General features: G+C 44.1%; 1 protein-coding gene across 5 annotated transcripts in view; it reads right to left on the bottom strand.

Moving 5' to 3' along the window:
• Nucleotides 1-24,654, bottom strand: part of CPNE1 (copine 1) — a 93,235-nt gene that overhangs the window by 15,940 nt on the left and 52,641 nt on the right. For all 5 annotated transcript variants that reach the window (XM_065414452.1, XM_065414451.1, XM_065414450.1 and 2 more), the window contains 4 exons: nucleotides 16,127-16,201; nucleotides 15,790-15,861; nucleotides 1,650-1,733; nucleotides 49-138 (listed from right to left, as the gene is read on the bottom strand). In XM_065414452.1, coding sequence (XP_065270524.1) covers nucleotides 49-138; nucleotides 1,650-1,733; nucleotides 15,790-15,861; nucleotides 16,127-16,201 — 321 coding nt within the window. The remainder of the gene's footprint in view (nucleotides 1-48; nucleotides 139-1,649; nucleotides 1,734-15,789; nucleotides 15,862-16,126; nucleotides 16,202-24,654) is intronic.

The raw sequence follows: 24,654 nt of genomic DNA on the forward strand, positions 1-24,654 counted from the left end.
GGAATAAGAAAGAGAATCTAATCACTTAAGCATTTCCACAGACCTTACCTTGATTGGTTTATTGAAGTCCCCTCCACAGAACGTTTGCAAGGGAACACTAAACTTCCTCCAGCATGGATTTAAATTGTTCTTAATCACCTGCAAGATAACAGATACAATAAATAATCTTGCATGGGGGATGCCACATGCAAATTTTTAAGAGCTTTAACATTGTCAAAATCAAGAGTTCTGCACCATGCTGAGGATCTGGAGGCAATTCTTGAGCTGGAGGTACAGTGTTTCAGACTACGTCTACTCTACAGAGCCTATGCAGGCAGTGCTTTGTCCATACAGTCCCCTACAGTCGACACAGCTTACAATGACATAAGGAGTGACATAAGGAGTTATTCCATATAGGAATACCACCTCCCTGAACAACATTAATTATGTGGACAGAAGCACTGTTCTGTCGACATAGCTGCATCTACGCTGAGGGGTTTGCCAGCATAGCTATGTGGGTCAGAGATGTGGGGGGTTTTCACACCCCTGACTGACACAGCTATGTTGATATCAATTAGAAGTGTAGATCAAATCTCAGGGCACGTCTTCACTACCCGCCGGATCGGCGGGTAGCAATCGATCTATTGGGGATCGACTTATCGCGTCTAACCAGACGCGATAAAAATCGATCCCTGATCGCTCTGCCGTCGACTCCGGAAATCCACCGCGGCAAGAGGCGGCAGCGGAGTCGACGGCGGCGCGGCAGCGGTCGACTTGCCGCCGTCCTCACAGCCAGGTAAGTCGACCTAAAATACGCAACTTCAGCTACGCTATTCACGTAGCTGAAGTTGCGTATCTTAGGTCGACCCCCCGCTGTAGTGTAAACCAAGCCTCAGGCTGCGAACCTCTCTGATTTTGCATGCTAAGGACATGTCTACACAACGCACTACAGTGGCACAGCTGCAGCTACAAGGCTGTAGGCAGATGCTTACTACAGCAACAGAAGGGGTTTTTCCATCACTATAGTAAATCTACCCCCTTGAGAGGCAGTAGCTACAGTGGGGATTAGGTCAACCTAACTACGTTGCACGGGTCATGAGATTTTTCACAGCCCTGAGCGACGTAGCTAGGGCGGCCTAAAATTTAAGTGCAGACTAAATATATTCAGGGTTGGGCCTGATTAAACCCTGGAGGAGAAATCCTGTAAAACAGGTAATGCAAAAAGCAAGAGCTCACAGCTCAGTAGGTGCCACTCTTTCCTCTAAGTCAGGACTGAACCAATGCGCCAACACCATTAAGGGACACGGCATTTTTTTTTCAGATTAAACATTAAAAAAGGTCTTAACATATGGTCATTAAGGAGTCTCTACTCTTGTTAAAGTGCCATAGGTCCTAACCCTAGTATGTTGTGCAAAATCCCAGTGTGGAGAACTACATTCTGTCTACCCTTATGAGTTAGCTTGGAAAATACTTTGGAATCCTTTGAAATGAAACACACTTAATGAAGCGCTAGTTAGCATTAGTGGCGCAAGAGTTCAGTAAACACTAAAACTAGTTTCTGTGAAATCACAGCTATAGCCTATTCCCCACAGCACAATCTGTTCTCCCTTTTCAGGCAATGATAGCAGAACCTAAGGCCAGAACAGTTTGTGTCGGTGTGGAAACCCTACCTCTGATCTGTAGACCAGCTGCCATTTTCCACCGTCACTCGGCTTGTAAAATTCCAAAAACGGATCGGATTTGCCCAAAAAATCCTGTAAAAATAAAAAATAAGAGTAATCAACCCCCCATGCTTTACCCAAATAAATACCAACCACTTAGCGGTGGATATTTGGGGTAGGAGTATGTCACGTTTGGGGACGGGAATGACGGAAGGCTGGCATCCCCAGTGGGACAGAAAGCACGGAGAAGTTTGTGTGGCAGTGCACTTATTCCAATGGCACAGGTGCATCACTATAGCTATGGGTGCATCGTGACAGCTGTTTAAAGGGTCAACCTTCCTAAGTCCTTTAAAATCGACATGCTTAGGCAGATTTGTTGAAATCTGGTGTTCCTCATGGGAGTGTGGGGTAGCATTAGTTATACACATATGGGATCACTTGATCAAGGGGTTTCCAGGTTACAAGTTGTTTTTAGCCCCCCAAAAAACAAGTTTCCTTTGGCTGCCTTGTACTGTTAAACTGAGAAACTAATGACTAGATGAAACAGAGCCCTCTTGGCTGTGAACTCATGCTGCCATTAAATAGTTATCACAGCCCTCCCCTACGACAAAAGGAGTTCTGCACTGAGGGGCTGGAGGGTGCTGCAATGTGAGAGTTGTATTTTGGAGGGAATGTAATCCACGTCTTTGGGGGGGAAGGAATTAGACGTGTAAATGCCTGGGGGGATATTAGGGGACAGAGGAGTGGGGAAATGTGGGGAGAGAGATTTGATCAGTGCCTTGGTAAAAGATGTGAGCCTCTAACTCTTGAAAGTTTGATCAGCTCCGATGTTTGAAGTCTGTTAATCACTCTCTGGTAGTGAGAGGCGGAGTAGGGCTAAGCAGGGAGACATCGTATAAAAAGCTACTTGTGAGGCAAACTTGAGAGCCACAATCAGAGACAGCTTACAAGAGAGTTTTGGAGGGTTAGAGAGGCTTTCCTTCCAGGTACAGCTCTTTGCGTGATTTCAAGATGGCCAGAGATGGAATGGAAGTGGTGACCTGCAATGGATGTGCTATGTTCTCTTTCCTGCCTGAAGCCTGAAGGGATTTCCTGTGCATGTAGTGTAGGTTGGTGGCTGTCCTGGAGGAGAAAGTTCTTGAATTGGAAGGACAAGTAGAGAATCAGAGAAGCTGAGGAGTTCCTAGACAGCCAGGTTCAAGAAACATCAGTACCCCACGTCCCAGGAGGAAAGAAGCAGGCCACCAAGGAGTCAGAGAGAAAAGTCAAAAGGAGGCCTGGTAGTTTGTACCAGGCAAGAGGTCATGGCGGCATTCTTCACAGCTAGAGAGAGACAAGGATAAGCAGGCTGTGGCTGCCAGAGAGAAAAGGACTGGAAGAAAGTCTACACAGCTAGAAGTTTCCAATCAATACCAGGTTCTCAGTGTGGAAACAGTGGAAGAGACCTCTCAAGATCCAGCTGGTCTAGGAATGGAGAGATGTATGGGACACACCTGCAGGTGGCAGCTCAGCCCAACCTGTAAGAAAATAAAGCCTGCCACAAAAGAATTTTCCTACCAGCCAAGGAAGACAGACAATCCTTGTTGGGGATTCAATACTCAGAAGAATCAAAAGAACATTCTGCAAGGGACAGGCAACATGTTGGTGTGCTGCTTTCCCAGAGCCACGACACAAAATGTCATTCTAAGATTAGATAGACTTTCAGAGTTGACAGGAAAGGATCAATTGCTGACGGTTCATATCAGTGCTAATGACACTGCGTTGAGAATATCCTGTGGATAATAAATTACTTCAAGGAACTCAGAAATATGCGGAAGAAGAAGAACGTCCAAGTAATCTTCTCTGAGTCCTTCTTAATCCTGTCCCACCAGCAAAGGAAGGCAGAAGATTCTGGAAGTGAACTGCTGGCTAGGAAATGTAAGGTGGAGGGTTGTGGTTTTGTGGAACATTGGTCCACTTTCTATGGGGAGAAAGGGCTCTATAGTTCAGTCCCTCTTCTACTGAAGTAGTAGCCATCCAGTCTCCTCAGTGACAGACTGGCTAGAGTAGCCAGGAGGTCATTAAACTAATAACAAAAGGGGAGGGTAAAAAGAGGAAAGATATGAGCGCTCAGCACAAAATTGACATGCTGAAAACAAAATCAACCAAGGAACCAAAGTACACAAAAAAGAAATTCCTGAATCCCCTGTACATCAATGCTAGGAGGAGCCTGGGTAACAAACAAGAGGAATTGAAATTGCTCATTTATGAGCATAAATTTGTTCTAGCTGGTATTACTGAAACCTGGTAAAACGATTTGCATGATTAGAATGTTAAAAGTCAATTGTCATAACCTATTTAGTAAAGATCAAGAAGGCAAAAGGGTAGGGGAAGTAGCACTCTATGTCAAAAATGGCATTAATGGTTTCTGAGTCACTTATAACTCAGAAGAAAATGATCATGGATGCTTATGAATCAATGTCCTAACAGATAAAACACAAGATAGGATATTAGTTGGTGTCTGCTATACACCCGAAATCACACGATGACTACCTCCTTGGTACATATTTATAATTAATAGGAAGAAAATCTGTGTGATCTTGAGGGACTTCAATCTGAGTGACATATGCTGGAGGTCTCATGCTGCCAATCCTATACCATCCTTGGAATTTTTAAATATTGTAGATGAAAATTTCCTAACTCAAAAAGTGTTGCATCCAACACAGGACAATTCTACCTTAGACTTCGTCTCGACTGATAAAGAGGAACTTATCACAGAACTAAAAGTTAATGTAACTTAGGCACAAGAGATCATGACTTAATTACATTTATAATGTGCACCCAGAATAAGTCCAGACCTGTGATTATATAAATATGGTGCTTCAAAAGGGCCAATTTCACAAAGCCAAAAACAATTCTTAGCCAAATCAGCTGGGAGGAAGAATTTAATCAGAAAAATAAGAATGATAATTGGGAAACATTTAAGAACACCTTACTAGATGCCAAAAAAGCAATAATCCTCACAATCAAGGAAGAAGCCTGAATAGCTTAAAAATACAACCTGGTTTAGAGGGGGAGTGAAGATAGCTATAAAGTGACAAAGTTATAAAGACATAAAACTAGTCTACACTACAAACTTATGTCTTGATACACTGGGGAAGTTCCAGAAGACTGGAAGAAAGCCAATGTGTTGCCAATATTTTGAAAGCATAAATGGGATGACCCAGGTAACGCTGCTCTACAGCCAAAATGCTTCTGAAATAAATGTAGTCAAACTTTACTAATTCTGGGTCACTGAGAACGAAAATGATGCTTAAAATTGTTGATTGGCTCTAGTTTTCAAGATATGCTATTGGGTCAGTATATACGACCCTTGACTTGGGAATGGTGGAGGATAAGTGAGTTATAAAGGGAAGGGATCTCAATTTAAACCAGAAATGACTAAAATACATCTTTGACTGGATCTATGAATAAATCTATGACTGGGTTTGGACAATACTTGCTTTTTAGGCAAAACAATGAATGATGCAATCTGAAGCTGATATTGCGTCATACATGATATGAATTGCATCATGTTATTCCTAGAATTCATGGATGATGCAATCATAACGAAGCTTACATCACTCTGCTGAACAAACTGCCCTATATCAGCTCTAGAAATCATACAGTGTCGTGCTCTCTTATTTGTCAGTGTTTGATTTTGCAAAGGGACACATTTCTGTTTAGCCAAAGTGAGCAGAGATGCCTCGTACTTGTGTGAACAGTGCAGATAACTTCTGCTATGTTTGTGGTGAAGTGACTTTTGCATCACAAAAGCGCAGTATAACCACTATGGTTAAGAAAGCCTATCACCTTTATTTTGGCTGCAAAATTGGAGATCAGGACAAGAGGTGGGCCCCACACATATGCTGCAACACTTGTGCAACAAATCTTCGCCAGTGGTTGAACAGGAAAAGGAAATCTATGCCTTTTGCAGTGCCAATGATTTGGAGAGAGCCAACAGATCATACCAGCAATTGTTACTTCTGCATGGTGCCTCCAGTTGGGAAAGGTGTGTCAAAGAAGAAAAAGTGGACCGTGCATTATCCAAACATTCCATCAGCTATACGCCCAGTACCCCACGGAGAAGGACTGCCGGTTCCTGATGCACCAGAATCATTCTCACTTGAGTCAGGCGAGGAAGAGGAAGAGGATGAAACTTCTGGTCCTGAACCATCAATGACACAGGACCCACATTTTCTCCCATCCTCCTCCTCTGAACCACACCTCATAACACAAGGTGAACTGAATGACCTTGACAGGGATTTGGAACTACCCAAGAGTAAGGCAGAGCTGTTGGGCTCCAGACTACAGCAGTGGAATCTCCTGGCAGGTGATGTTAGGGTTTCCATGTTCCGTGACCGTCAAAAGGATCTTGTCCCATTCTTCTTCACGGAAGGTGATCTTGTAGCCTGCAACAACATCGATGGTGTGATGGCAGCCCTCAACATCGTTCACGATCCAGATGAGTGGAGACTGTTCATTGATTCATCGAAGACGAGTCTTAAAGCGGTTTTACTGCATAATGGCAATGTTTTGCCATCAATTCCAGTTGGTCATGCAGTCCATATAAAGGAAACCTATGACAACATGAAACAACTTTTGAGGTGCATAAACTATGACCAACATCAGTGGCAGCTTTGTGGCGATTTGAAGGTTGTTGCTCTCTTGCTTGGTCTGCAGACTGGATACACAAAGTACTGTTGTTTTCTCTGCGAATGGGATAGTCGTGCAAGAGATTCCCACTACATCAAGAAAGATTGGCCACTCCGACAGTCATTGGAGCCTGGGAGGAAAAGTGTTCAGCATCCACCACTTGTTGAATCAAGGAAGATTTTGTTACCACCCTTACACATCAAGCTGGGTCTGATGAAGAATTTTGTCAAGGCCATTGACAAAACACAAGCAGCTTTCAAGTACCTCCGTGGAAAATTTCCAAGGTTAAGTGAAACTAAGATAAAGGAAGGTGTCTTTGTTGGTCCTCAGATTCGTGAACTTCTTCGAGATGATGCATTTGACCTTGCACTGCGTGGCAAAGAAAAGACGGCATGGAAAGCCTTCCAGTTAGTGGCAATAAATTTTCTCGCAAACAACAAGGCAGACAACTACAGGTTGTTGGTGGAAAACCTCCTCAAGGCATACAAAAGCCTTGGTTGCAACATGTCACTAAAGATACATTTTTTGCACTCTCATCTAGATTTTTTTCCACCGAACTACGGAGCAGTGAGCGACGAGCACGGCGAGTGATTTCACCAGGACATTGCAACAATGGAGAAACGCTATCAGGGCAAATGGAGCCCATCAATGCTTGCAGACTATTGCTGGACAGTGACAAGAGATGCTCCATTTAATGAATACAAGAGACAAGCCAAGAAGCGCCGAGTAGACACTGAATAGGACTAAACTATGTACATAATAGTTTTTTGCCTTTTGTTTCATAATAAATTTTATTTATAACACCCTTTTGCTGATTTTTAAAGTGTTACATAAAAAGGACAGGTGAAATATTATCATGTAAAGCAACCATAAATACATGAAAAGACCTAGGTTTACAATTTATGATTAAAACTCTACTATCTACACAATATACATAGACATAAAATGTAAAAACTTAAATATCTTAGAAACAGTAGCCAATCAGTTGTTTTAATTGTCATATTTGAATTCAGCACATCAAAATACATAATAAATAGCACATTTTATCTCTGAAGCAGACGACTTCTCAAAAATTGTAGACCAGTGTAATTATAGGTCTGTCAGTTTGACATTGATCCCGGGCAAGATAATGGAACGGCTGTTACAGGACCCAATTAATAAAGAATTAAAGGAGGGTTATATCGTTAATGCCAATCAAAACAGAAAATACATCCTTTCAAACTAACATGATTTTTTTTTTCAATGAGATTACAAGTTTGGCTGATAAAGGTAACAGTGTTGATAGATTCTCGATCGCTGACAATTATTCAATCAAGATGGGATGTTTTCTAAAAGTTCTGCTCTAGGAATTATTTTGGGGCCATTCTCTGGCCTGTGTTACACAGGAGATCAAACTAGATGATCACAATGGTCCCTTCTGGCCTTGGAATCTATGAAAGAAACAATCTATGAAAGCACAGAGTTTGGGAAGACGAATAAGACTAAAAGTAATTTACATAAGTAAAAAAATTTAGACTTCAGGAGCCACTGAAAAAAACTCTTTCAGTTAAGATGAATCACAGCTAAAAATGAACCAAAATTACGTTTTCTTTCCCTTAAAACAAGGAGATTACTTACCTGTAGCTGGAGATTCTTCGAGATGTGTGGTCCTTATCTGTACTCCACTAAGGGTTATGCAGGTGCGCCATGCGCCCAGAGCCATAGAATCTGAAAGTAATGTCTGTTGGTCCACAATGCAACCTGGCTCGCCTTGTGCTTCCATCAGATGTGATCAGTTCCTTCTCTACCGTGAATCAGACAAATCCATAGCAGAGGGGAAGGAGGACAGGAAGTAGAATACAGATGGGAACCACACATCTTGACGACCCTCCAGTTACAGGTAAGTAACCTCATCTTCGTCTTTGAATGATGGCCCCTTCGTCTTTGAATGATGGCCCCTATTAACAAGCAGTACCTAAGTCGGACAAGGGTGCAAGGTTGAGGATGGAATGGTTGTGTGGAGAACTGCTGTGCCGAAGGAGTTAGCCGCCGAGTCCTGCAAATGTTGCAAAGGTGTGCACAGAACTCCATGTGGCCGCTCTACATATGTCGTCTGAGTGGCACGTCTTGGAGGGAGGCTGTGGTCAAAGCCTGGACTCCTTTGGAGTGAGTCCGCAACCTGGAGTGAGGAGGCAGGCCTGATGGTAGCGGAGTTTAATGCAACCCAAAATCCACTTAGAGATTCTCTGGGTAGAGATGGCCTGTCCTGAGTCTTTCTGCTACTGCAACAAACAGCCTGGGGGACTCCCTGATGGGTTTCATTGTCTGAAGGTCAAAGGCTAAAGCTCGTTGGACGTCTAGGGAACGGAGTCGGCATTCCTCTGCAGATTTGCGTGGCTTTGGGAAGAAAACAGATAAATGACTGGATTGATTGATTGATGTGAAGCTAGGAGATTACCTTTGGTAAGAATTTGGAATGTAGGCGCAGGGATACTTTAGCACTATGGAAAATTGTGAAAGGTGAGTCCGCCATCATAGCTCTGAGTTCACCGAGCCCTCTCACGGAAGTGATAGCAACAAGGAAGGTGACTTATGTATAGGAGGGACATAGAGCATGATGTCAGTGATTCAATGGGTGGTTTCATTAGCAAGGACAGAACTAGGTTCAGGTCCCATTGGGGTGCAAGGGTTTGAATGGGTGGGAAGGGTCTGATGAGGCCCCTCCAAAACCCCCCTGTTAATGGGTGTGTAAAGATAGAGTGACCTTCCACAGGAGAGTGGAATGCGCTAATTGAAGCCATGTGGATTTTCAGAGAGTTGATGGCAAGACCCAATGCCTTCAAAGACAAAAAGTCCAAGAGGAGAGGGATCCCCACTGATTCTGGTAAAACGTCCTTTTGTTGAACCCAGGAGGCGAAGCATTTCCACTTTGCTCAGTAACAGTGCCTAATGGATTCCTTCCTGCTGCTGGAGAGGATGTCTTGCACAGCTGAAGAATGGGTCTATTCTAAAGCAGATGCCCATCCAAATACCATGCTCTGAGGTGGAGTGCCTATGGTTTGGGATGTCTGATCTCGCCGTTGCACTGGGTCAGCAGAGCGGGGAAGGTGGGAATAGGAACTGGTGGACGGGTTGACATGCAAAGGAGCTTGGGAAACCAGAATTGTCTGGACCAGCAAAGGGTGATCAAAATGACTGTTGCTCTGTCTCATCAAATCTTGTGGAGTACCTGAGATAGGAGCAGTAGAGGAGGGAAGGTGTAGCTGATTTGGTCTGACTGGGGTGTTGGAGAGCAATGCCCTGAGAGTGATGGCTGAGATCTTCCCTGGAGCAATACATGGTGCATTTGCTGTTTATATGGAAAGCAAAGAGGTCTCTGGTTGGAATCCCCCATCAGGTGAATCTGTCATGAACTACCTAATCATGAAGTTCCCACTCATGGTCAATTGCAAAATGTCTGAGCGACTTCGTGAGCACATTCTGTGCCCATCAAAGATAGGCTGAGGACAAGAGGATCTGGTGAGTGATACGCTAGTTGCAGAGATTGACTGCTTCTGCACATACAGCAGTCGATCTCGTGTTCCCCCGTCTGATGATGTAGAAAACAGTGGTGGTGTTGTCTGACATGACGGGAACGGATGAACGGGTGAAAGGATTGGCATGCTTTCCTTACATCTCAGAGTTCCAGGATATTGATATGCATCTTGGATTCCCAAAGAGACCACGTTCTCTGTCTCCTGTGATCGTACATGTGCGCTCCCCGGCCTATGAAGAATGTGTCGGTGATGACTGTCTTGTCCGAGGAAGAAGGTAACACCTACGCATATATGACATGGGTCTGTCCACCACTGAAGGGATGAGAGCACCCAGTTGGGCACTGTCAGTATGAGGTCCACGGCATGACGTTTTGGCGAGTAAACGGTTTGGAGCCACATCTGGGTGCAATGAAGGTGGAGTCAAGCAAAGGTGGTCATGTATGTGCACAAAGCCATGTGGCTAAGAAGGAACAGGCAAGTCCTGGCTGGTACATAAGGATTGTTGACAATGTGAGTTATGATTTCTCTCATTGCCTGGAACCTGCTCCTCGGTAGGTAGGCCTTTTCTGTGACTGAATTGATGGTGGCCCCTATAAAGTCCAGGGATTGTATGGGGTGTAGGATTGATTTCACAACATTGATGCTGACTCCACGGGACGAAGGAAGGTCGAGTAACATGGAGGCTGAAACTTGGGCTTTGTGTCTGGACTGTATGTGTAGGAGCCAGTTGTCTAGATATGGAAACACTAAGATCCCGAAATGTCTGATATAGACCACTACAACGGAGAAAACCCTGGAAGCAGTGGCTCTTCTGAAGGGGAGTAACCTGGAAATGGTGAGTGCCGACTTCGAATCTCAGGAAGCATCTGTGGGCTGGATAGATATCGATGTGAAAATATGTGTCCTGCACATAGAGAGCTATAAACCACATGACTTTTTCTAGGGATGGGATAATCACTGCCAATATGACCATACGAAACTTGAGTTTGTGGATGAAGCGATTGAGATGACGGAGATCAAGAATTGGTCAAAACCTGCCTTTTTTCTTGGGTATCAGTTCCTTGATACTCCAGGGGGACGTGTTCTACTGCTTCCTGTTGTAATAAGGAATGCACCTCTTGGGTGAGAATGCTGTTGTGAGAGTGGTCCCTGAAGAGGAGGGGGGGTGGCTAGATGAGGTAGTGTGATGAATTTGATCATATAGCCATGGTGGATGACATTCAGCACCCATTTGTCCATTGTTATTGCACTCCAAGTTTGGAAAAAGAGTGCTAAATGACCCCAAAGTGGGTAGGGGTCGCGAGGTGGTAGGCAAGGTAGTTGGCCGTTCTCTAGGTGGTAACAGAAATATGTCTTGGATGGAGGTTGCAGCTGTGAGGTGGAAGCCTGTAAAGGGGGTCCCAAGAGGCATGATCTCTGGGTTTTCTGTCACTTCCTTGGTGGCTCATAAGGTCTCTGAGGACAGAATTGGGGGGACCTGTAGCATTGGGTAGGTGGTCATGGTGTAATTTAAGCTTTGGGGCAGGAGTGTAGATGCCCAGGGAGCGACAGGTGGCTCTGGAGTCCTTGAGGGTATGTGGGGAATTGTCTGTCTTTTGATTAAAGAGATGGGATTCATCAAAGGGAAGGTCTTTGATAGTGTTTTATACCTCCCTAGGAAAACCAGAAGAGTGGAGCCAAGACTCCCTATGCATAATTATGGCCCTAGCCATAGCCCTGGAGGAGCTATCTGCTGTGTCCAGCCTCAATTGGAGTGCTGTTCTGGCCACCAGCTCCCCTTCCTCAACAAACACCTGAAAACAAGCCTGGTCCTGCTGTGGGAGACTATCAGCAAATTCCTCAAATTTGCTGTAGTTCAGGAAGTTGTATTTGGCTAGTAAAGCCTGATAGTTCAAAATCCGGAACTGGAGACTGGATGAGGAAAAGGTCCAAACACTTGCCCTCATTGTCAGATATTGTAGAACAAGGATGCTGTTGGCTGGCTTGTTCAGTCGCTACTTGCGCAACCATGGGGGGTGGGGGTGGGGGGGGGAAGAAGGTGCAAAGAGAGAAACTTGGCCAGAATGTAGTAACTTCTTTCTGCCCCTTTGAGGGTAGGCATGCAGGTAGCCGGGGTGTGCCATAATGTTCTGGCAGGCTCAAGAATGCCGTCATTAATAGGCAGTGCAACCCTAGTTGGTGCTGAGGAGTGGAGGATATCCAGGAGTTTATGCTGGGTGTCTTGGATTTCCTCCATGGGAATATAGAGTTCCCCTGCGACTTTGCACAGTAGCTCTTGAGCTGTCTGAAGTCATCTGGAGGTGAAGCGGATGCTGTAGTCACTGCCTCATCTGGAAAAGAGGAGGGATATCTTGCTGATTCCGGCGGCACCCTCAGAGCTAGGCTAAGGGATACCTCCTCCTCTAAACAGATCCGAGTGCCTGCTAGAAGGGGCCTTCAATGGGGAGGAAGGTGAAAATTCCCTTGTGGATCAGGCTAGTTCTGAGGGAGGGCATCAGGACCAGAGTCCGCAGTACGGCCCGGAGGTCGGATCCGGGGGATGTTGAGGTGGTCCCCATGGCATAGGGTACTGGTGGCTCCATGGGCGCCAAGACCGGGATGGCACGTGCGGGTGGTACAATGCCAATAATCCCTCTCCGGTGTTCAATTTGTCGGAGTATGAGAAGGCAGAATCCAGTTCCATTGGAAGTACCATCGGAGCCAGTGGAAGAGGGTAGATCATCTGAGGGGTCCCACAGTGGGAGGCGCATCACAAGGGGGAGAAATAATCTCCTTAGAGGTAGAAGGGCCTGGAAAAATGGGGTGATCCCGGTGCTGCTAAAGCAAATATGTTAAGAGGATCACACAGTTCCTGATCTCCCTGGTGTCAGAGGTACCCTCTCTTTACTAAGTGCCTTGGATCCCGCATCTTATGGCACACCAGGGCTGTCGATACCAATGGACCAGCACTCAGAACCGCCGGATCCCCCTGCTTGTGGGGCTTCTTGTCATGTCGATCGGGTTCTGTGTGCACACATCTCTGTGGCTCAAACTCGTGGAAGGAGCGTTCACTTTTTTCGCTTTTGAGGAAGACTTAGTCCCATGCTTTTGGGTTTGCTTCCTTACTTCCCTACTAGGCCTCGGCATGGAGTCCATGGGGTGTTACCACCGGAGCTGGATTCAGTAGCAGGAGGCACATAACTTGCAATTTCAGGCTGATGTACAGGGGGGATGGTCCTCCAACCTGGGTCCGAGTGAGGCGAATTCCATGAGACGGAGAGCCTGGCCTTCTCGGGTACAGCTGGGGAAGGATTGGCAGATACTGCACCTAGACGTGACGTGAACTTCCCCCAAACAGTAGAGGCAGCTTTGGTGGCCGTTGCTTACCAAGAAGGATCATGGGCAGGAGGCACAGAGTTTGAAGCCCAGGGTCCTGGGCATAGTCCGGTACCCATACAGGGAAGGGACGGAAGGGAGGTAGAAAAACAAACCTGAGATCTGTGTATACTAAATACTACAAACTATGATAAAAACTACAGTACAACTGATAAAACTACTATAAAACTATGTACAATGATGTGTTTAAAGGTGCGTCAGAGATGAGGACACTTAAAAGTTTCAAACTGGACCATGCGTCAGTAAGAAGGAACTGGAGAAATGGTCGGTTCGCCCCGTGGCAAGCCAGGGCGCATGCGTGGACCAATGGACACTACTTTCAAATTTTCCAACTCCGGGCGCATGGTGCTCATGTGTAACCCACAGTGGAATACAATAGGGAACATCACTCAAAGAAGCAGCTACACATTGCACCAGATCTACTCAGTTTACACCCACATACCACATTTTGAGAGAAAATACCATGTATTTAAAAGATATCTGTCTATAATAAAAGGTTGCCCTGTCAAGGACAAATTTCAGCCAGAGCCCAATTTGAAGAGATTTCCTAATAAAAATGGATTAAAAAACTCCAAAAAGTGACACAGAAAATTCTAAGGGAATAAAAGTAGGGCTGTCGATTAATTGCAGTTAACTCACATGATTAACTCAAAAAAATTAATCAAGATTAAAAAATTAATCATGATTAATCGCACTGTTAAACAATAGAATACCAATTGAAATGTATTAAATATTTTTGGATGTTTTTCTACATTTTCAAATATTATTGAAACAACTATTACAACACAGATTACAAAGTGTACAGTGCTCACTTTATATTATTTTTGACTAGAAGTATTTCCACTGTAAAAATAATAAACAAAAGAAATAGTATCTTTCAATTCACTTCATACAAGTACTGTAATGCAATCTCTTTATCGCGAAAGTGTAATTTACAAATGTAGATTTCTTTTGTTACATAACTGCACTCAAAAACAAAAAAATATAAAACTTTAGAGCCTACAAGTCCACTCAGTCCTACTTCTTGTTCAGCCAATTGCTAAGACAAACAAGTTTGTTTACATTTACAGGAGATACTGCTGCCTGCTTCTTATTTACAGTGTCACCTGAAAGTGAGAACAGGCATTTGCATGGCACTTTTGGAGCAGGTGTTGCAAGGTATTTACGTGCCAGATATGCTAAACCAGGGTTCAGCAACCTTTCAGAAGTGGTGTGCCGAGTCTTCATTTATTCACTCTGATGTAAGGTTTTGCGTGCCGGTAATACATTTTAATGTTTTTAGAAGGTCTCTTTCTATAATATATAACTAAACTGTTGTTGTATGTAAAGTAAATAAGGTTTTTAAAATGTTTAAGAAGCTTCATTTAAAATTAAATTAAAATACAAAGCCCCCTGGACCAGTGGCCAGGACTCGGGCAGTATGAGGGCCACTGAAAATCAGCTCGCTTGCCGCCTTTGGCACACATGCCATAGGTTGCCTACACCTGTGCTAAACATTCATATGCCTCTTCATGCTTCGGCCACCATTCCGGAGGACATGCTTCCATGGTGATGATGCTCGTTAAAAAAAAAATGTGTTAATTAAATTTGTGACTGAACTCCTTGGGAGAGAATTGTATGTCTCCTGTTCTGTTTTTCCCGCATTCTGCCATTCTGACCGCTCTAAATAAAAGTTAATATTGTGAAGTTCACACCAATAGCCCACCACTTTTAGAGAAAAACAAAAAATTTTGATCCATTTTCAGCTCTATTTAGAATGCAAAACTAAATATATAATGTTGTAATCAGGTGGTTCCACAATAATTTTCTTGCAATAATAAATGGAATAAAATACATTTACTTTACAACTTTCCATATCTTGTGTGGTCTTCAATATGTCTTTGTTAACACTGAACATGCATTTTCCATATTTAGATTGTGTTATTTCTCATCCAGTGTTAATGATGGGACATGGACAGTCCAGGACTGTCCTACAACACAGAAGAAAAGTACACCAACTTTCCAAAGGATCAATCAGTCTTACCCCAACACAGCATGAAAGAAGCAGTCTGGAAACATTAGAAGGAAGAAGATGAATCATTTTTTTGCATGATGATGGGCAGTAGGGCATGCTGGGGAGGACTCCAAAGTCTGGATAATTGGGAGAAGCTGCAGATAAGGATTCAAAACTAAACTCTGAACCTTTGGAAGTTCTCCAGTTGTTATCCAATACATTTAATATTTAGCCTAAATCAACTTTCAATTCTACCTCAAGGATGTTTTTTCAGATACACTGCCCACTATCAAAGACACATCTCAATGAAATCAGCTTGAATGAAAGGCAAGGCCAATCCCAAAAAGTGTGGTTTGATTACTTTCTATGTGACATCACATTCAGAACATAAACAGTATGTTTCCTGTTCAAGCATTTCTAAATGTGAGTACTTCCTCTTCTACACTATTCTCCCGATTAAAAAAAAAAAAAAAAAAAAGAGTGAACACCAACACACACACACACACACAGAGCGAGTAGAACTGAATTCCATCTCATTGCAAGTCCTGATTATAGTTACAAAAACATGTGTAACTCTGTAAGAGTCAATTACCTTTTTGTCCAAGTTCTGTGCTTCAATCTCTAGACTGACAACTCTTGTGTCTTTAATCTCTTCTGCTGAAATCTGTGTCACAAGAATTTAAAGACAAATTAATTTCCAATGGCGCTTAGCTAACACTCAGGCACATGAAAGGGACTTTGCTTCTGGTTGTAAATATGTTTTCTTGCGCGCACACACACGTCAAGTAACACAATTTAACACTGCCAAAAAGCAGACAAACTTTGAAATTAAATTACCCAAAGTTAATTAATTTAACCAACGAAATTTAACTCTACATAAAGTGACAAGTTCATTCATTATTTTAGGGTTATACACAAAGCACAGTTACCGTAATGGTGCCTTTTCCTGCTGGCTTTCCTTTCTTCAACTCCAAAGGCCGAGTGAGTGTTTTACTGGAAACAATCTAAAGCCAAATGAAGGCATACATAATTATGGAGTTAGACCCAGAAAACATGGTAACTCTTCAAGAGTAAATTTCCCCAAATCACCTAAGTGACTAAGTCCCTAAGTTCCACTTTCAAAAGTAACCTATACCCTTAGGAGCCTATGCATCACTGAAAGGCAATGGGACTTATGCTCCTAAATCACTAAGGATTTTTTTTGCAAATTTTACTTATCCTAAAGCTATACATTCTGAGGCTACAGTATTCCAGCTCTGACATCCATTGACATCCCATGAAATCTAATCCTTGCATTCCTTTCACCTCTAATTTTTGCCTCCCAATGACACCTTGAGACAATGATATTTTACTATAAGGATCCAAGAAATTCTAGACATAGAAAGAGGCCATTCAACAAGCCAGGTCCTTTTTTAATATATTTGAACCCCACTTTCCTACCCCTGGGTTGAACATCCATCCCTCTGCTCCAGAAATGGAGCAGTAGAGGGGGTCTCCAATACTCATTCAATCTCTGCTGCAATCACCTTCCCTTTTCACACGAAGGAAACTAAACACAGAAGTAGCCCTGCTAGAGTTCTCCAATTACCCCATACTCATCTGTTAGATCATATTCCATGATGTTTGATGCTCTCTCCATTTTGAGCAATTTATAATAAGCCATCTCTATTTTCTGAACTTGGAAGTTTTAAGAATTTTTGTTCCAGATATCGGTCTTCCAGGACACATTCTTGTGCGATCATCAGAAATGTATGATTTAATCAGGATGGAAAACATTGTTTCTCCCATTGATTTAAAAGGGGCCTGCAAAGGATATCTAAAAATTAGGGCTGTTGATTAATCACAGGGGGGGAGGGATAGCTCAGTGGTTTGAGCATTGGCCTGCTAAATCCAGGGTTGTGAGTTCAATCCTTGAGGGGGCCATTTAGGGAGTTGGGGATTGGTCCTACTTTAAGCAGGGGGTTGGACTAGATGACCTCCTGAGGTCCCTTCTAACCCTGATATTCTATGATTCTAACTCACACAATTAACTCAAAAAAACAATCAAGATTAATCTCAGTTTTAATCGCACTGTTAAACAATAGAATACCAATTGAAATTTATTAAATATTTTTGCATGTCTTTCTACATTTTCAAATATATTGATTTCTATTACAAGACAGAATATGTGTACAATGCTCACTTTATATTATTTTTATTACAAATATTTGTACTGTACAAATGATAAAATAAATTATAGTTTTCAATTCACCTCATACAAGTACTGTAGTGCAATCTCTTTATCGTGAAAGTGTAACATACAAATGTAGATTTTTTTTTTGTTAAATAACTGCACTCAAAACCAAAACAATGTAAAACTTTAGAGCCTACAAGTCCACTCAGTCTTACTTCTTGTTCAACCAATCGCTAAGACAAACAAGTTACGGGAGATACTGCTGCCTACTTCTTATTTACAATGTCACCCTGAAAGTGAGAACAGGCATTCGCATGGCACATTTGGAGCCAGCGTTGCAAGGTATTTACATGCCAGATATGCTAAACATTCGTATGCCTCTTCATGCTTCAGCCACCATTCCAGAGGACATGCTTCCATGCTGATTGCACTTTTAAAAAAAATGTGTTAATTAAAATTTGTGACTGAACTCCTTGGGAGAGAATTGTATGTCCCCTACTCTGTTTTACCTGCATTCTGCCATATATTTTAATGTTATAGCAGTATCAGATGATGACCCAGGACACGTTTGTTTTAAGAATACTGTCACAGCAGATTTGACGAAACGCAAAGAAGGTACCGATGTGAGATTTCTAAAAACAGCTACAGCACTCGACTCAAGTTTTTAGAATCTGAACCGCTGTCCAAAATCTGAGTGGGACAGAGTATGGAGCATGCTTTCAGAAGTCTTAAAAGAGCAACACTCGGATGTGGAAATTACAGAACCTGAACCCAAAAAAAGAAAATCAACCCACTGCTGGTGTCATCTGACTCAGATGATGAAAATGAACATGCGTCAGTCCGCTCTGCTTTGGATCGTTACCGAGTGGAACCCATCATCAGCATGGATGCATGTCCACTGGAATGGTGGTTGAAGCATAAAGGGACATATGAATCTTTAGCGCACCTGGCACGTAAATATCTTGTGACGCCAGGTACAACAGTGCCATGGGAATGCCTGTTCTCACTTTCAGGTGACATTGTAAACAAGAAGCGGGCAGCATTATCTCCTGCAAATTGTAACCAAACTTGTTTGTCGTAGTGATTGGCTGAAGTAGGACTGAGTGGACGTGTAGGCTCTAAAGTTTTACATTGTTTTATTTTTTGTATATAATTCTACATTTGTAAGTTCAACTTTCATGATAAAGAGATTGCACTACAGTACTTGTGTTAGGTGAATTGAAAAATACTATTCCTTTTGTTTTTTTACAGTGCAAATATTTGTAATAAAAAATAAATATAAAGTGAGCACTGTACACTGTATTCTGTATTGTAATTGAAACCAATATATTTGAAAATGTAAAAAACATCCAAAATATTTTTAAAATATTGAATACCATTTATTTAACAGCGCAATTAATCGCGATTCATTTTTTTAATCGTTTGACAGCCCTACTAAAAATATTGGACTTGTGACCTTTATTTTTGCTTTATTATAACATAAAGAAAGCCTGAAAGGAGTTGTTTGTTTGGGGTTTTAAGATTTTTTTTCTGCTTGTTCTGTACCAAAGAAAAAATTAGGAGTATCTTCTCCCCTGGTTTTGCTAGAGGACATGTTGGGGGTCACAGAACATGTACACTGTTAGCTCTCACACTTTAATGGAAAGAGCAGGAGTGTTTGGATTTTTAATTAAAGATCTCCTCTCTTCAAAGTGTTAATCACTGAAGCTAAATAGGTGTTAAAAAAAATTTAAAATAGTTTTTCACAGTCTGACTTAAAATCTGATCTCCTCTTCAGATGTAATCATTTCACTAGTTTTCCAGTCAGACAGAACATGAATTTCTAATTTAAAAAAAATGCAGAAGACTATACTATAATAACTTTAAAACTTTCTTTAGGCAAAAGCCCAGCTTCCAACGTACCCCCTTCCATGGTTGGTCATCTTTAAACAAGACACTAAATGTAAAATCTTCTCTGCCAGCAGAGAGAGTGAAGACCATTATCGCAATTAAAATGTGCATTGAAACTCATGTACTGTACATATGAAAATACATAACTAAACATCTCAGGCTATGTCTACCCTTAAAACACCTTAGCTGCGCTACTGTAGTGCTTCAATATAGACACTGCAGTGATGAGAGGGGTTCTTCTGTCGCTGTAGGAAATCCACCTCCCCAAGAGGCAGTAGCACTGTCTATTCTGGGTATTACGTTGACTTAACTATCTCAGGAGTGTCTATTTTTCACACCTGAGAGACGAAGCTATACCAATATAACTTTGCAGTGTAGACCAGCCCTAAGAAAGAGAGACTCTTCATTGAGGGCTAACCTCACAATAAAGTTCATTTTTTAAACTGTGCCCATTCAAGTTATTTAAATATAAACGAGGGGGTCGCACACTTTGCAAGTTCTATAGGGTGGGCTCACTGCACACACCTAGAAGTTCTTAAATCCCTCCATTCTCCCCACAGGCTCCTAGTGTGCCACCCTCCCATCCGCCCTCTAATCCAGGGACTCCCTGTAACTGCTCCCCTCCCTGCACACCAGGGCTCTGTGCATTCCCCATTTCCCTCCACTGGCAGTGGCTCTATGTTTTCCCCATACCAAGGACTATGTGTGAAACCCCCATTCCAAGATCTTCTCTGCCAGATGCCCTGTGGGCTCCCCTTCCCCGCCTTATTTCTTCTCATCTTGTAGACAGAAAGAAAAGTCATTCAAGACGTCAACATGCAGTACTCTACTGGGAGGATGAACAGAGCTGAGATAGAGGTATTGTTATGCTGGAAGGTGGAACCAGTTGAAGGTGTGGCTCTGCTAAACAGATGCCAGAGGCTCCATGTGATCCCCATTTTCCCCCTTCTGTTTTTCCCCCGCAAAAATCAATCAGGTTCTGCCCACTGAAACCTACAACATTCCCTGAAATTTTGAACAGATCACAGTCAGCGTTCAAAAGTTATCATGTTTCAGACAGACAGACGCTATCACAAACCCTGCCAAAAAATAATAATTTCTTGTTTGAATGTAAAGAAAAGCTGAACACATTTTGCTCAAACTCTTTAAAAGAAACCAGCTTTGGGCTGGGAAGTTTCAATATCAAAGAACACACCTGAGCAAGTTACAAACAACTAATACTAATGTTTCAGAACAGCTCTTTCACTTGGCTTTAGGGAGAGTTGGCCAACCAGAATGTCACGTTGTAGAGGGAGCGTCAGAAAGACACCAGAACTGCTGTGTCTCTATGTTGCAGGCAGGGTAGATTGATTAAAATCTAAGCGATTTAAATCACGGATTCTAATCATGATTTAAATAATCAATTTTAATCTTGTTTTGCGTTTGTGCTTTGTGGTTATTTTCCTAAAAAAAAGGCTGATTCTCATTGGTTGGTACCATTAAAACATGCTGATACGGAACTACACATAGCCTTTCCGCCAAATCTGATGGTAATTCTTTTTGCTACTCAGGGGCATACAGTATATCTAGACACATTTATTCAGATTCTTAATTTTAATATATTTATATCAGGTTAGAAATTGGTGAACAACACATTTCTTATTTAGTAGAGGATTAATTTTTTACTTGCGTTTTGTGTCAAGCTGTATTTGGACAGAAATTGGAATTCAATTAAAATGTGAAAAAACAGCATTTTGAAATTATTAGTCAAATAAAACTACCTTAAATGTGCTGGATACATAAGAAAAAAAGGAAGTTTATCAAAACACGTTTTGCACTTAAAACTAACTGATTTATGAAGCAAACGAAATATACTTAGTAAATTGAAAAAACAGTTACTCACCTTCTCGTAACTGTGTTCTTCGAGATGTGTTGCTCACGTCCATTCCAATTAGGTGTTTGCGTGCCACATGCACAGTCATCGGAAGGTTTTTCCCCTAGTAGCACCCGTCAGGTCAGCTGTGGAGCCCCCTGGAGTGGCGCCTTCATAGCGGTGAATTTAGGTCCCTGCCCATCTGCTGCCTCTTCAGTCCTTTGCCGGATACTCCGACAGAGGGGAGACGGGTGGGTTTGTAATGGACATGAGCAACACATCTCGAAGAACAACAGTTAGGAAAGGTAGGTAACCATTTTTTCTTCTTCGAGTGTTTGCTCATGTCGATTCCAATTAGGTGACTCCCAAGCCCTTGCCAGAAGGTGGGATCGGAGTTCATGGAATTGCTGACCGGAGCACCGCTCTGCCAAATGCTGCATCGTCTCTGGGTAATAGCGTAATGAGAGATGAAAGTGTGAGCCGAGGACCACGTTGCCACCCTGCTTATCTCCTGGATCGGGACCTGGGCCAGGAATTCTGCCGAGGAGGCCTGCGCTCTTGTGTAATGTGCCGTTAGTTCAGGAGCTGGTACTTTTGCCAGATCATACCATGCCTGGATACAAGACATGATCCACGATGAAATCCTCTGTGATGAGACCGGAAGGCCCTTCATCCAGTCTGCAACTGCCACGAACAGCTGGTTTGACTTATGGAACGGCTTTGTACATTCAATGTAAAAGGCTACGCTCCCTGGACGTTCGAGCGCTGGCCTTTCTTCTCGACTATCCATGTGAGGCTTTGGGTAAAAGATGGGTAGAAAAATGTCCTGATTGGCGTGGAATTGGGACACAACCTTTGGGAGAAAGGCTGGGTGAGGCCTACGTTGCACCTTGTTCTTATAGAAAATAGTGTAAGGAGGGTCAGAGGTTAGGGCTTTAAACTCCAACACTCTCCTTGCTGACGTAATGGCAACTAGGAATGTCATCTTCCATGACAGGTAGAGCAGTGAACAAGTCGCCAGGGGTTCAAATGGGGGCCCCATTAGTCTGGAAAGGACCAGGTTGAGATCCCACGCTGGGATAGGTTGTTTAATCTGCGGGTACAGCTTGTCCAGATCTTTCAGGACTGACCATTGTGTTGGCGAAGACAGAACGGCTTGCCACTCCTGGGTAGAAGGCAAAGATGGCTGCCATAGATGATTCCGAGAGGCCCTGCTGTTTTAAATGCAGTAGGTAGTCTAGGATAAGCGGTATGGGAGCCTGCATCGGAGGAGCGCGACCTTAGAACACCAGATTGCAAACCTTTTCCAATTGGCCAGGTAGGTAGCTCTGCTGGAGGGTTTCCTGCTACCTAGTAGGACCTCCCTAACCGGCTCAGAGCACATGAGCTCCATCGGGTTTAGCCATGAAGCTTCCAAGCGGTGAGGTGCATAGACTCGAGGTTGGGATGATGAAGACGACTGTGGTCTTGGGTGATCAGGTCCGGGACGAGGGGCAATGCGATTGGGGTGTCCACTGACAACTCCGGGAGCGTGGTGTACAAGCGCTGGCTAGGCCAACCCAGTGCTACCAGTATGACCACTGCCTTGTCCCTGCGGATCTTGCGCTGAACACTGGGGATGAGCGGAACCGGTGGGAACATGTACAACAGATGGTCCGTCCAAGGAAGGAGAAATGCATCCCCTAGAAAGCTCAGGCTGTGATTTCAGAAGGAACAGAATCAGGGGCCTTTTCTGTTGCTCTTCGTGGCGAGCAGGTCGATTTGGAGAACTCCCCACCTTTGGAAAATGTTGTGCTCCACATCCAGGCGGATAGACCACTCGTGATTGTGGAAGGACCTGCTGAGGTAGTCCGCCAACTCATTCTGAGAAACTGGGAGGTAAAATGCTTCCAGGTGAATGGAGTGGGCTATGCAGAAGTCCCACAGCTTGTGGGCTTCCCGACATAGGGGAGAAGAACGAGCACCCTGCTTATTTACGTAAAACATAGCAGTTGTGTTGTCTGTCATGACCCCCACACACTTCCCTTGCAATTGAGCCTGGAAGGCTTGACACGCCAGTCGGACCACTCTCAACTCCTTGACATTGATGTGGAGTGAAAGCTCGTCCTGCAACCAGAGACCTTGGGTCTGGAATTCTCCCAGGTGAGCGTCCCATCCCAACGCTGCTGCATCTGTCAAGAGGAACAGAAAGGGCTGGGGTTTGTTGAAGGGGACTCCCTTGCACACCTCCTGTGGGTTGAGCCACCAGTGGACAGATTCGAGAATCAGCACCAGGCAGGTGACCACCTTGTCCAGGCTGTTGCGCCCCGGACGGTAGGTGGACGCCAGCCAAGCTTGGAGAGACCTGAGTATCACGTGCTGTACCACATACGTACATGCTGCCATGTGGCCAAGGAGCCTCAAGCAACCCCTTGTTGTGGTAGTAGGGTACTGCCTGAGGCTTTGTATGATGTCTGTCATTGACCAAAAGCGAGCCTCTGGCAGGGATGCCCTAGCCTGGCCTGAGTCCAACACTGCTCCGATAAAATCTATCCTCTGTGTCAGTGTAGCGGGGCGGTCACCCCGCTCCGGCTAAGAAGGGGTTAAGAGCCAGCCCTTGGAGAGGGCCGGGGCAGGGAGGAATGGCTAGGCTGATTGGGGAAACAGCCACAGCTGAGGCCATGCCCCAATCAGGCCACAGCTGGCCCTATAAAAGGGCTGTGAGCCAGGAGCTTGCACACAGTCTCTCTCTCTAGCTGTGGATTGAGATGGGCCTGGCTGCTTGGGAGCACAGCAGGGTACCTAGAGTGGAGCAGGGCTGGGGAAAGGCCAGAGGAGCTGGGGAGCTCCAGGCTGGAAAACCCCCGGGCTGCAGGCCTTGGTAAAGGCCGGGAAGAGTACTGGGGTTGCAGAGGTGCAGACCAGGGTAGGCAAAGGCAGCAGGTCCAAACCCCCCTTGCCAATGATGAGGGGATTACAGACTGTAGTCTGCCCCAGTGAGCGGAGGTTAGGTGGTGACTGGCAGTAGCCACTGAGGCAAGGTGGGTATAGAGAGTTGGGGGTTCCCCTGGGAGGGGACACCCAAAGTGTGGGGACACTGCCAGGCAGCAGCACCCCAAGGCAAAGGCAAGGGGTCCAGGAGGGACATTCCCTGGATGGCCAGCAGGCGGCGCCGCACCGGTGAGTCGTCGCCTCGCTACAATTGGGTATAGGGTTGATTTGTGCTTGTTGAGCAGCAAACCCAACCTGTCGAAGGTGGAACTTACGAAGCTGACTTGTCACTCCACTTCGTCCCTGGAATGCCCCCTGAGCAGCCAGTCGTCGAGGTACGGGTAAACCTGCACCTGCCTCCGGTATAGGAAGGTGGTTATGACTGACATGCACTTGGTGAACACTCGTGGGGCCGTTCACAGGCCAAAGGGGAGGACTGTAAATCGGTAATGACTGTGATTGACCACAAACCTGAGGAACCATCTGTGGGCAGGAATTATAGAGATGTGGAAATACGCGTCCTTGAGGTTGAGGGTGGTGTACCAGTCTCTCGGATCCAGAAAGGGAATAAT

The sequence above is a fragment of the Emys orbicularis genome, chromosome 12 (genome assembly GCF_028017835.1).
Source record: "Emys orbicularis isolate rEmyOrb1 chromosome 12, rEmyOrb1.hap1, whole genome shotgun sequence".
In the NCBI taxonomy this organism is placed as follows: domain Eukaryota; kingdom Metazoa; phylum Chordata; order Testudines; family Emydidae; genus Emys; species Emys orbicularis.